Here is a 12575-nt window from a genome sequence, read left to right on the forward strand (position 1 = left end):
GCACCAGACACCGCGCCTAGCCCAACATTTAAAAAGTAACAAATGTATCAATTTACAAACTTTCCTTTGGATTTTTGAAAACTCAATTGAACCTTTTCTCTTCTAAAAGACAGTCTATTTACTAAACTTCAGTTTTTCAGGACCCCACACAATGGTAGCTTAAGTTGGAACTGGAAAGGCTTTCGGTGGATCTTGAGGAGGATCGGAGATAAGGCGAATGGGCTTTATTCTCTTAAAATTTCCTGACCGACAGTGGACACATGTTTGCTTGAAGTCACCAGGAGCAAGAATTTCGTTCCAGGAGCTGGGAAGAAAACCACAGAGGCGGCTCCCTTACCCCCAAGAAGCGGCCCTGTGTCGACAGACAACTGCGATCGGGGATTTTCCGAGCAGAATGCGGGAGCAGAAGAGGAGGGAAAGTGCGTGAGCCCACGTGACCCAACTTGACTTTCATGTTTGAGGAGCGGAGCTGCCGGGATAAATACCCATCTGCTACCGATACTTTCCCTCTCTTGGGCCTGATAAAAGACCTTCCAAGTTCTGGGAGGCGTGCTTCGAAAATTGTTGGCAGGCAAAAAATAAGTACAACTGTTGCCATTTAACAATGCACTGACAGCCTTTTGCGGATCATCGCTACTGATGGCTCATACATCTGCCCTCGGCTTCCTACGTCCTTTCCCAACCCTCCCCGAGTTTCAGTTCCACTAAACAGGGAACAGCCAGATCAACAGTTTGGTGGCCGACCAGCCAGTCTCCAGGGCGCGCTCCCCGCACCGCGGGTCTCACACCTCACCCCGGGCTTCGGCTCTCGGTCCTCCCGAGAGACCGGTCGCGCCCCTGGTGTCCCCTACCCCGGTTCCCTGCTCTTGGACACGGCCCTCGAGCCCCGGGCCCCGGTTCCTTCCCCACCGGTCGCGGCGGGCAAAGCGCGTCTCCTCTCCACAGGCGGGGGTGCCGGCCAGGCGCATGCGCGCGACGCTCCCGGGCGTGCCGGCCACACTCCCCCCACCCACTCGGTGAGCTTGTCACTTCCTGCCCTCGCCCCATCTCCGTCCGGGGTCAGTCAGTCGCTCCCTGTCGCTGCCGGAGAGTCTCTGCTTCTCCCTTCCTACGCGCTCCGCGGCGGTACCTTGGACTCTCCGGGGGAGAGGGCGACAGAGAAAAAGAGAGGCTGACTTAATAAAGTTTCCTCAAACAACAACTTCCACCGAAAAGGCCCACGGTGGGGGGAGACCCCCATTCTTCCCCGCCCCTCTCCTAAGCCTGAGGGACCGTTGCAGGTGGAGCGGCGCTGGGGAGACCCCGGCTGCGGCAATAGCGGTTGCCCCTGCGAGGGGCGCCTCAGGTCCTCCCAGCTCTGGTTCCGGCTTCTTCGGTGGAGGCGGCGGCTGCTCCCGGGCGGTTCCTCCTGTCAACTGCCTGCACCCGCGCGCCGCCCGCCTAGCCACACAGCGCGGAGGACGCCGTGAGGCGCCGCCGCCGTCGCCTCGGCCCGCGGAGAGACGTAGTGAGCTGTGGCGCTTCCGCGTCAGCGCCGGCGGGGACTCTTTGGGAACGCGTCGGGCCCGAGCCCCGGTTCCCTCGCGTGCTCAGCAGAGGCTGCGCCAGGTGGGGCCCGCAGCCGCCTCCCACGCCAGGCTGTCCCCGCAGCCGCCCGGCCTTCCTTCCTTCCGCCCGCCCGCCGGCCCGCCCTAGGAGTTGAGTAAGTTGGGCGCACTTGTTTGGGGGGACCGGGTCTCCTCAGAGAGACCTCAACGCACGTGCGTGGCGGGAGGGCGCGGCGTGGGCCGGCAGCCGGCGGGAGCGGGACCTCAGTCGTACCGGAGCCCCGCGGTGCCCGCCGCGCACCGCGCTCCCTCTCCGCGCGCCCGGGACGGCGAGGCCGCAGCCGCCGGCCAGGCCTTCGCCCTGCGCTGCGCACCCGAGGCTGCGTTTCCGGGTAGCGCGATGAACCTGTGTGGGGAGTCTGGGCTGCGGGAGGGTCTAGGCGTCTTTCTGTTTTCTTCTCGAGAGAGGTGCGGATCCTTGGAGGGAAAGCGGAGGGCTGCTGATGGGAACGTGTCTGGAAAATGCAGCCAGTGTCCCCCAGAAAGTTCAGGGCGAGTGACGGGTTTGTGCTTCTTTCAACAGCCGCGCCGCAATGAAGAGCTTCTCACAGTGAAAGGAAAGTAGGTCGAGTCCACTGAAAATGCCTTTAAGGGACAAATACTGTCAGACTGACCATCATCATCACGGATGTTGTGAACCAGGTATACCGCTCTCAGTCCCGGTTGCTGTGCCCTCCATCAGAGCGACTCTGCCTTCTCTTTCTAGTTTTTTTTTCCTCCTGCCCCAGTAGTCATTCTTCAGCAGGCTAAAATTTTCCCCAGCATAAGCCAGTTATGAAGCTAAAAGCTTGTACAAACAAGAGGTCTCCCCGGCTTGATCCCTTAAAAAAAGTACTGCAAATGTCACCTTAAATTATTTCCACAAGATCAGTCCTTTTTCCTTCTTTTTCAAGGCATCCTGCAGTTAGTAGTATACTCTTATGGTCTGTAAATGTTTAAAACTGAAGAGAAAGGAAAAAACAGAATACTAGATTTGTTGTCATGACATTGTTTCATTGAAACTTTAAAAATGAAAAGTTTCTTATGAATTTTCATCAGCAAATAGTTCTGAAAGCCTAAAAGTGAGTTTAGTTTGGGTTTTAAAAGTTCGTAAGTCATTGGGAGAATCAGGTTTTGCTAAGTGTAACCTTTAAAAAACATTCTTGGGCAGAACATATTATATTGCAAAATAAAAGAGAAATCTCTTTTTTAAAATTTAGATAGAATACATAATTATTTCCAGGGTATTTTATGGGATGAAATTTGGTTTAGTTGAATTCATGATGATGAAAAAGTTTTTTGTCGGAGTCTCATGAGGAATACTAGCAAACTTTAATTTGATAAACTTGAGATATAAACTGTTGACAGTTTTTTCTACTTAGAACTTTGATATGCTTTTTATAAAAAGTATGACTTAAAAGGGAATTATTGAATGCATACCATCACTAAATCAAACAAAGGCTATGCTATTCTAGTTTAAAGGCAGATGTTTATCATTATTTTTGACCTAAAAGTTACTACTTTTTTAATGCTTTTGCTTGCTTTTTGTTGGAGTATTTTAACTGCACTTATGTACTTGAATTTTAACACAGTAGAGTTCATTTTAGGTAATTTTCTGATTAATGGGAAAAAATGTCATCAGTAATAGGGAAGAGCTTTCATTTTCAGAAAACTTTGCTACACGTAAGAATAAAATTTGTATTACAACCCTATCTCTACTGTACTTTGCTGAGATCAATAGTAACTTACCTGTACTGATAAAATGGGCAATCCCTGGATGGTATCCAGTTTCTATTGAACTGCTCTTGTTTATCTTTCAAGACCCTTTCACACGGCATATTTTATGTATTTGAACTTAAGATATTATCACTTATATTTTACCCATGTTGAATGGAATTTGCTAGTTTGGAACTATACAGGTGTGAATGCCATTTAAACTCATGTTCCACTGACCTTTTAGTCTAGCTTTTTTTTTTTTCTGAGAACACTTCTAATCATTGAAATTGACTTAATGAAACCATCTTATTTACGAAGAAATTTATTTGCTCATTCATTTCTTTAACAAATTATTATTGAATACCTATTGAGAGCCAGGTACTGTCGAAGGCAATGGGGATATAGTGGTGAACAAGACAGATAAGGTCCTTTCTTCATAAAATGTTTCAGTGGGAAGAGACAGACATAAAGAAGTAAACAGATAAGCTAATCTGTGATTATACCTTATTTAGTATGTTCTGGTAATGAAAGTTTTCTGAAGACTTTAATGTCTTTTTAAAGGTGTTTTCTACAGTTGAACTTTTTAATGTGTATTGAAATATTTTTGCTTGTTTTTTTTTTCTCCCCAATTAGCAGGAACTCAGATAAATTGCATTAGTTTAAAATTTTCATCATCTTTTACTAGAAACTTTTTTTATGCAGGTTAATTTTCAGATTTACCTGGTCAACAGTAGTTATTGTTTCCTTGCCTTCTTAGCATGAATCAAACCTTCTGACAATTTTGTTGAACGGAAAGCTAGAAGTTTGTTAACTTATAGGGTAGTTCATTGTCATTATTTCAGGGGAAGGTATATGCTGAGTGGTAAGATATTTCCAAGACTGAAAGAAATATGTTGTAGTATGATAGCTTTTAAAAGAACTTGTCCACAGATGAAAGATGACATAATATTTGAGAAAAATCTGTCCTCATTTGAATTGTGAACACTGGGTGAGTCTCCAGAGGACAGCAGTATATTCCTGAGGAGGCCATTGTGCCTTGAAGAGATAGGTCAATTTATAGTGAAGGGTGGCACTATAAACCTGACAGTGTATATATTTTCTTAGTTATGTTTTAAGATTTTATTAATAGAAATTTCCAAACCTTCAAAACTAGAATGATACAAGGAACTTGATGTAACTATCACACAACTCTGTCAGTTGTTGTTACATGGACAATCTCTTTTTCTCCTATGTTCTCTACCCCCCCCCCCGCCCCCACCAATTCCCTTCTCTATCTTCTACCTACTCTCTCTTCCCCCTAGTGTTTGTAAGCAGTCGAATACATCATAAGTAGAAGGATCTTTTAAGGGTTTTGTTTTAAGGAAGGAGAGACTCTTACAAAAGTTGATGTTACATTCTGGGAAGTGTATTTTTGGAAGGATGGTAAGGAAAGATGTTATGAGGATTTGGGTTTTTGGGTGGGAGAAAGATGCTTTTTTCTAAATGATCATGTAACCTGGGTGGGTCTGATCTTGGGAGGATGATAGAATATGTAAGAAGCAATTTTTATAAAGTATTAATATAATAAGGTTTTCTAGAGTTAAGAGTATGTTTTCAAGTGAAGAAAGAATTGTTTCTTTAGAGTGGGAGCTACACAGATGTAGATACCAAGTGGTTGTATCCAGGCACAGCTCAGCTAATCCTGGGCTTATTTTGAAGGTTATCTCAGGATGTAAATGTGTTCTGGTGGAAGCAGTGTTCTGAGGGTGATGTGTAAGAACATTTTGCTCTAGCTTTAAAATGAGATGCTGTCATGTGGAAGTAGAAGTTGGTGTATTTTATATAAAAGGTTTTCTGGAACACATTCGTAAATGAAGGAGCTCTAAGGAGAAGAGTGTTTTCCCCAATATCCTTCCCTTATTCATTTCTGTTTTTTCATCTTCCAATTCTAGAATTCTTGTAACTGATAGAGGCAAACTTTGAAGCATTTCATTTTTTAAACTTGTGTGGGTTTTCACCCTTCTTTTTGTAGTTAACTTTTTTTTTTGGGTAGTTACCTGTTGCTATAATGTATAGATAGAACAAATCCATCTGTTCAAAGAGATGATACTGGTCTGTTTACAAACTTCTGTTTTCCTAAGAGGTCGAATTCTCTTTCTGTTTGATATTGAAAAAAGATTTTTTAGCTTTTGATGTCAGGAAAGCAATTGATGGATACATGTTGATGATGGTGATGGTGGAATGTTTATTGAGCACTTACTATGTTCCAGGCTCTGTTTTAAGCAGTCGATCTGTATTAGCTTATTTAACCCCTGTGCAACCCTATGATCTAAGTACTTTGAAAATCTCCATTTTAGAAATGAGAAAAGAGAAATTAGAAATCAGAGAGTTTAATTTGCCCTAATGGTATCTAGTAAATGGCAGAAAAAGAATTTAAACACGGACAGTCCAGGCCTGGAGTCTTATGTTTTTAATCACTGCAGTTAGTGCCAATGTAAGATATTCCCAAAATGAGTGTATGTGTGCGTGTGCGTGTGCATGTGTGTGTGTGTGTTATTCATCTAAAATACACCTAAAGTGTGTGTGTGTGGTTTTTTTTTTTTTTTTTTTTTTAGACAATTTTGCTGTGTCACCCAGGCTGGAGTGCAGTGGCGTGATCACAGCTCACTGCAACCTGTGCCTCCCGGGCTCAAGTGATCTTCTCAGCCTCCCAAGTAGCTGGGACTACAGGCATGAGCCACCATGCCTGGCTAATTTTTGTAGAAATGGGATCTTGCGATGTTGCCCAGCCTGGTCTTGAACTGCTTGACTCAAACTATCCTTCTGTGTCAGCCTCCCAAAGTGCTGGAATTATAGGCCTGAGCCACTGCACCATGCCTAGTGTCTCTTAAAATTGGGGAAATTTTGCTTGATGAAATGAGTTGGTCCTGAAACATCATTCCTCCTGTTTGTGTACACTGAGCACTAGTCTTGCATAAAGGTGAATCTAAGCCTGTATCTATATACATAGTACAATAGGCTAGTTTTGCCCCCTTATCAGAAAGCTAAGTACTGGCTAAGCCTAAAACCTGAAGCAGGAGTAGCATACATCATTGAAATCAGCCTTCATTTCTCCTCACACTAAGCAGGTGGTCCTGCATTACAGCAGTCATAGTTTAGTAGAACATTGTGGCTTATTTAAAAAAGAGATAATTAAAATGGTGAGTTTTTCTCCGCCACAGCCTTCTCTATTTGATAGCTGATGAAGAAGCTCAGTTTTCCTTTTCCGTTGCCTTTATTCATATTACTGTAATTTATTTTATATCTATACTGTTAATCTGGGAATCTTCGGCATTAGGGATAATATAAACCTCTCGAAATAAAAATGAGTTAAACATTTTTTTTAATGGAAAGATTATTTTTACTTACTGAAAAATGTGTTCTTTCTAAAATGCATGCTTTTGAAAGCCAGGCTTTGAAGCAGCATTAAAGTGTGAGGCAGAAATCAAACGTCATCCCTAAAAGCCCGCCCTAACAGCATTTATACATATATACAAATATGTACTAAATTTATGTATTTCTGTATCTATCTATGTATTAATGTAAATGAGATCATATTCTATAACTTGTGTTTGTTGCTTAACAATTATTATCCTTTGTTGTAAATACACATAGAACTAGCTCATGCTTTCTAATAGCCATGAGAATGTCTGTCGTATGGACATTTCATAGTTTATTCGATCTGGTCACTGCTAAGAGACTTTTAAAGTGTTTGAAATTTCTCTCAATTATATACAGTGCTTCAGAGCACTACAGTGAACATTCTTCTGCATATATCATTGTGCACTTGTTCAGGTATTTCCTTAGGCAGTGAGTTTTGACTTTTTGTTCATAAATGTCCAGAGTTTTACCAGATTATCCAGAGGATTTTGGAATGATTTATGAAGTGTGGCTAGGCCTTAGAATTTTTATTAAATATAGTGGTTCCTCTTCAAGGGGAGTAAGAAGGCAAACATGAAGAATGTATACTAAATAATACCAAAATAGTAAGGTATTTGTACTTAAACCTAATATCTAGCTTTAAGCAGCCTTAATTTAACCTTTACTTGAGAATAGTTTTAGCTTTTTTCTCCATGTTTCATTTTGCCTTATCAAGATGGTTAAAATTATATGTATCTGCATATTATATATATGTCTGTGTATGCGCATGTGTGCAGAAGTGTGATTATCCTTAATGTAATTGTAGCAAGCCATTGTTTTACTTTAATAGTAAATGATTGAAATAACCCTTTTTTTGTGGGGATTGGGGTGGGTGTTTGTCTTCCATGTAGTTTATATCCTGGAACCTGGAGATCCTCCTTTGTTACAGCAACCACTGCAGACATCCAAATCTGGTATTCAACAAATAATTGAGTGCTTTCGATCAGGTATGAATGTTTTAGGATATATTTTTCAATCTTCACATAGTAGTTAAAAATTACGTAGAAGTCCTTAGAAATAATTTTTGAAAAACATTAAAATGTATATGTTGGTTTTCTTTATAGAATATTTAAAATTTTCATATTTAAAAAAGTGGATGTATAAATATTGACATGGTTTAGAAATTATTCTTCAGTACTATATGTGGTATATTCATTTTAAAATAAATTCGTTTAGTATGATTTAAAGAAATACATTATGTGGTGTATTTTCTGTTAAAGCACTTCTTAAAGGATCCCTTGATATCTTTTGGCATGTTTTGTGTAAACTCTCAAAAGGCAGTAAATTATTCTGGGTTTTCATGAGCTTTGGTATAGTAGATTACTCAGAATGTCTGAGAAGTCATTTGTTCTAGGTTAATTACCTTATCTCTGTTTATGTGATTCACTTTCTTTTCCCTACTTGAGTTTGTGGAATTTTGGCATCTTTAATAGAGCACAAGATAGAAGAAAGGCAATATTCCAGCCCTGATATCTTCAGATACATTTGCTTAGATTTTATTTTTATTAGCTGATAATAAGAATTAGCTTTATAATAAATATAATTGTGTAGTTGTAATCCAATGTTTAAAAACAGGTGTTACTTACAACATGTAAAATGATTGGGAACTGTTAGCGCTCCTATGTTATCAGTAAAATGTTAGGTTGCTGTGATTTCTATGATCCACTTGTCCACCTCTTGTAGATTTGACTTCTCTGACACTATAGACTATGCACTCAAATGTGGACAAGCCAATAAATATAACTGATGGATATCTAACTGATGAACACTTAGAGGCTTAGCATATCTTGTCATTTTATTTTAAATCTTACTACCTTAATGAAAAATTTCTGAGGTTCAAAGGAAAATATAATTCATATGTAACTACTTGTGTATTCATGAGAAATTTTTTGAGATGCTTGTTTTTAAATTGTTATACAAGGGAAAAGCATATGTTTGCTTTACTTTAGGATTGTAAGAAATAGGTTATCCCTTAATCTAAATTAAAATATTTATTTTTTCTCTGACTCTCCAAAAGATCCATTTCTTAGACTTTTCATCTGTAGTACTCATGGTATTGCTTTTATCTGTATTTAATTCAGTAAGTATTGAATGTATACCAAGTGCCTATCCTTATATTGGATGGTGGTATAAACTATTTTAGGGATTTTTTATTGTTTTTTACTTTTGATAATTGCCCTCAACTGACAAATAATTTATGGGTCAAATTTTCCTGTGATAAATTCAATTAAAATATAATTTTACTCATTAGGGACAGTATATTTCTGGCATAACAAAAAATAATTTCTGTTTGTTTTAGCTACTTTTCAAATAGAGATTAAAGGTTTTTTTTTGTTCTTATACCATGGAAATGAGAGCAACAGCTTTTCATATTTAGTAATATTACTTGTTATAGGTTTCTTTTTTAAAATTTATAATTCAGAATTAATAAAGCTATACTGTCTCAGTTTATTATAGTGTTTTTTGATTAAGAAATTTAGAATTAATTAAGTCATAAGTGCTATGACTTGTTTAAAAAAAAACCTTTTCAACAAGAACCCGTATCCAAAATCTCTGTGGGTACAAAATTTAAAAAGATTCCAAAAACCTTTTTTAATTTTAGAAAGCAAATATTTAATGATGAAATTATTTTCTTATTGTGTTGTGATCTTATCTGTTCTCTGTGTTTGTCATATTTTTACTCTCTAAGCTAAAGAAGTGAGGCAGTGAAACGGGTAATCTGAAATAGTATATAATTTCAAAGCCATTTTATGTTGATCTTTTGAATTGTGTTTTTTTTAAAATGATATCAGCAAATTTGCCTTTCAAGTTATTTTTTATTTAGGCAAATTCTGAAAATACTATTATTTTAATTTTCTAAGTACCCAACAGTTCTAATTAGAGGTGATTTAGAAATACACTGAGTGATAAGAAGAAACTAATTTTGGATTAAAAAAAGAATTATTTTACTTCATTTCTTTATCCTGTAACTAAGAAATTTTAATTTCTTCAAGGTAGTAATCTCTTGCATTTATGATTAATCTGAAGTCTACTATGGTAGCTCTTCTTTGTCACTAAGGCGTTTAAGTTGAGACTGACTAAAACCTTGGGAGAATGATACAGAAGTTTGGACTGCATAACTTGGGAAGTAAGGTCCTTTCTAGCTGTGAGGCTCTGTCAGTTCTTCCCTGTTCCAGTCTACTCCCAAGTACACCCTCAATGACTCATCTATTTCTAGGCTCTTTCCACTACAACTAGGTCACACACATTGCATTTAAAGAACTATCCTGGTGGTGCTCTGTATCTTTGAACTTCCCACTTCAGGTGATCCGCCCACCTTGGCCTCCAAAGGGCTTGGATTACAGGCATGAGCCACCACACCCGGCCCTGTATCTTTGACAGATATTTGAAGATAGAATCCTGAAGTCCATGCTTTTGCTTCTGTTAACCTACAGGGTATAAATCAGGTTGAGCAGTAGTAATATGTTAGGTTAGCTAACTTTATCTTCAAGCTCAGATAGTTATCTTCAGCTCCTGTATCATCTCCTTTGTGTCTCACCTTCCTCTGCCTACACGGGGCTGTCTATGACCAGGTATTAATTCCTGTGCAAGCTGGAAGTTCATAAAAGGTTGTCCACCACTCCATGTATGCTATACTGACTGACCAGTTTTAACCCATTCTGTTTGCCTGACACTTCAGCTTTTGCTTTGAACTGTTTTCTTGGATTTAAATTACAAATTCTTATTGACTTCTGGTATCTCTTTATTTGTCTGCTTAACTTCCAAGTTAAGCTAAATGGGTTTTCTTTTTATAATAAGTAACATATGTTTGCGGTTTTAAATAGTAAAGTACAAAAGGTTATAGAGGAAAAAGTAAGTTTCTATGCTATTCTGTCCTTTAGCTCCGCTTTGCTCAGGCAACACCGCTTCATGGTTTATGTGTCTTCTTCCAGAGACCTTTTTATACATATGCAAACATATCTCTCTCATTTTCTTCTTAATACAAATGGTAGTGCACTCTGCGTACTCTTCTGTACCTTTGCTTTATTGACTGTAGAGTCAACTATTTTTGACATCAGTCTCTAGATAAAGCCTGCCTGTTTTGCAGCTGCAGGTTTTCTACTCGGTAATTCCTGACGATTGGCTGACTCGAGACCTGCTATTTGCTCTGAAGCCCTGGCTTCTAGTACTACCTTGACTGTGCCTTGCCCTTTGTGTAGTCTTGCTTTGGCTGTGTCGTCCTGCTAGGATCGTGTTTGTAATTTGGTGTCTTCAAATTTCCCTCCTTTCTGTAACACTTCATCTTCCTTCCTGTTTTGACCTCTTTCCCCAAACTAAACAAAATTTGAAATAGCAGATAGAAAGTATACTACCTTTACATATTTATTAAATTTTTTTTTTTTTTTGAGACGGAGTTTCGCTCTTGTTACCCAGGCTGGAGTGCAATGGCGCGATCTCGGCTCACCACAACCTCCACCTCCTGGGTTCAGGCAATCCTGCCTCAGCCTCAGTAGCTGGGATTACAGGCATACGCCACCATGCCCAGCTAATTTTTTGTATTTTTAGTAGAGACGGGGTTTCACCATGTTGACCAGGATGGTCTCGATCTGTTGACCTCGTGATCTACCTGCCTCGGCCTCCCAAAGTTCTGGGATTACAGGCTTGAGCCACCGCGCCCGGCCTAAATATCTTTTAGGTATTTATTAAATTGGTTTAGTTGAGTTTAATATTCTTTCAGAATCTCTCAGTTGTCTGGTAGAGGCAAAGGAGCTTTGGAATGCCCCTATGGTTGGAAAGATAAAAAATGATTTTGTCCAGTATTCAAGACTGGTCTTTAATATGAAGCTGACATCTTCTTTTTAAATTCAAGAAATATATAATATTGTAAGAATAGAAATGTATAATTTGTAGAAAAGATTCTACAAACCTTTTGTACTTTACTATTTAAGACCACAAACATATATTACTTATTATAAAAAGAAAACCCGTTTAGCTTAACTTGCAAGTTAAGCAGACAAATAAAGAGATACCAGAAGGCTAGAATATGCTAGAGTAGTACCTGCAGGGAGCTCTATCTTTTTTTGACTCTAAGGGAGGAATAAGTTGTAACTTAAATAGTAAGGTAATGCAAAATGAGAATTAGCTTCATGTGATGTTTACTGTCATTATCTTTCTAAATTTAGGTTTGATCATTTAACTCTTAGGCTTTTCTTTTAATTGCTTAAAACAACTTTAATTGCAGTTAGTTTAAGCTGTGACTGAATGGTGACAACGCTTCAGTCCTGATTCTGAAGGCAAAGCATAAGGTGGATGTGATTTTTCTGAGGTACATAGGAGAGTGCCATACCTATGATGAATTTTTCCTTTTTCGTTGTTATGTAGAGTTACTAAAAATTTAAAATGGGACTAGTTGTTTTTTGTATAAGAAAAAAGTAGATTTGTTTGATTTGTTGTTCTTACATTCAGATTCAAAGCATGTCATCTGGTGTTATGTTCCCAAGACCACAGCCATTTATATTAATCTGTGAGTTTCTCAGCGGGACACAGACCGTATCTTTCTTATTTCCAATGAGTAACATTGTACCTGGTATTTAATATATGCTCAGTAAATGTTTGTTAGTTTAAACCAAAAGATTCCCCAACTAGGCACTGTCCTAAGATAATTTTATTCTACTTGTAAGTTTATTGTGGTATGTGGCAGTGCTCTATAATTAACATATTTTTTTTTTTAACTAACCCTTATAGGTGATAGTTTTAGGATAAAACTTTCTAATCTTACTGATTAAAATCAGTAAGAAATTTCCTTCAGGAGTTGTGATAAGGAACATACATTTATTTACTTGCAATGTTTGGATG

The 12575-nt window shown here is 39.0% G+C and overlaps 1 protein-coding gene across 3 annotated transcripts in view; it reads left to right on the forward strand.

Moving 5' to 3' along the window:
- Positions 1-1065: 1065 nt before the first annotated feature.
- The window catches only part of ZNF800 (zinc finger protein 800), a 54033-nt gene continuing 42523 nt past the window's right edge, over positions 1066-12575 (forward strand). For all 3 annotated transcript variants that reach the window (XM_078343856.1, XM_009003127.6, XM_002752047.7), the window contains exons 1-3: positions 1066-1702; positions 2131-2249; positions 7592-7687. In XM_078343856.1, coding sequence (XP_078199982.1) covers positions 2189-2249; positions 7592-7687 — 157 coding nt within the window. In that variant the 5' untranslated portion in view covers positions 1066-1702; positions 2131-2188. The remainder of the gene's footprint in view (positions 1703-2130; positions 2250-7591; positions 7688-12575) is intronic.

This window comes from Callithrix jacchus, chromosome 11, assembly GCF_049354715.1.
Source record: "Callithrix jacchus isolate 240 chromosome 11, calJac240_pri, whole genome shotgun sequence".
Classification (NCBI taxonomy): Eukaryota; Metazoa; Chordata; class Mammalia; order Primates; family Cebidae; genus Callithrix; species Callithrix jacchus.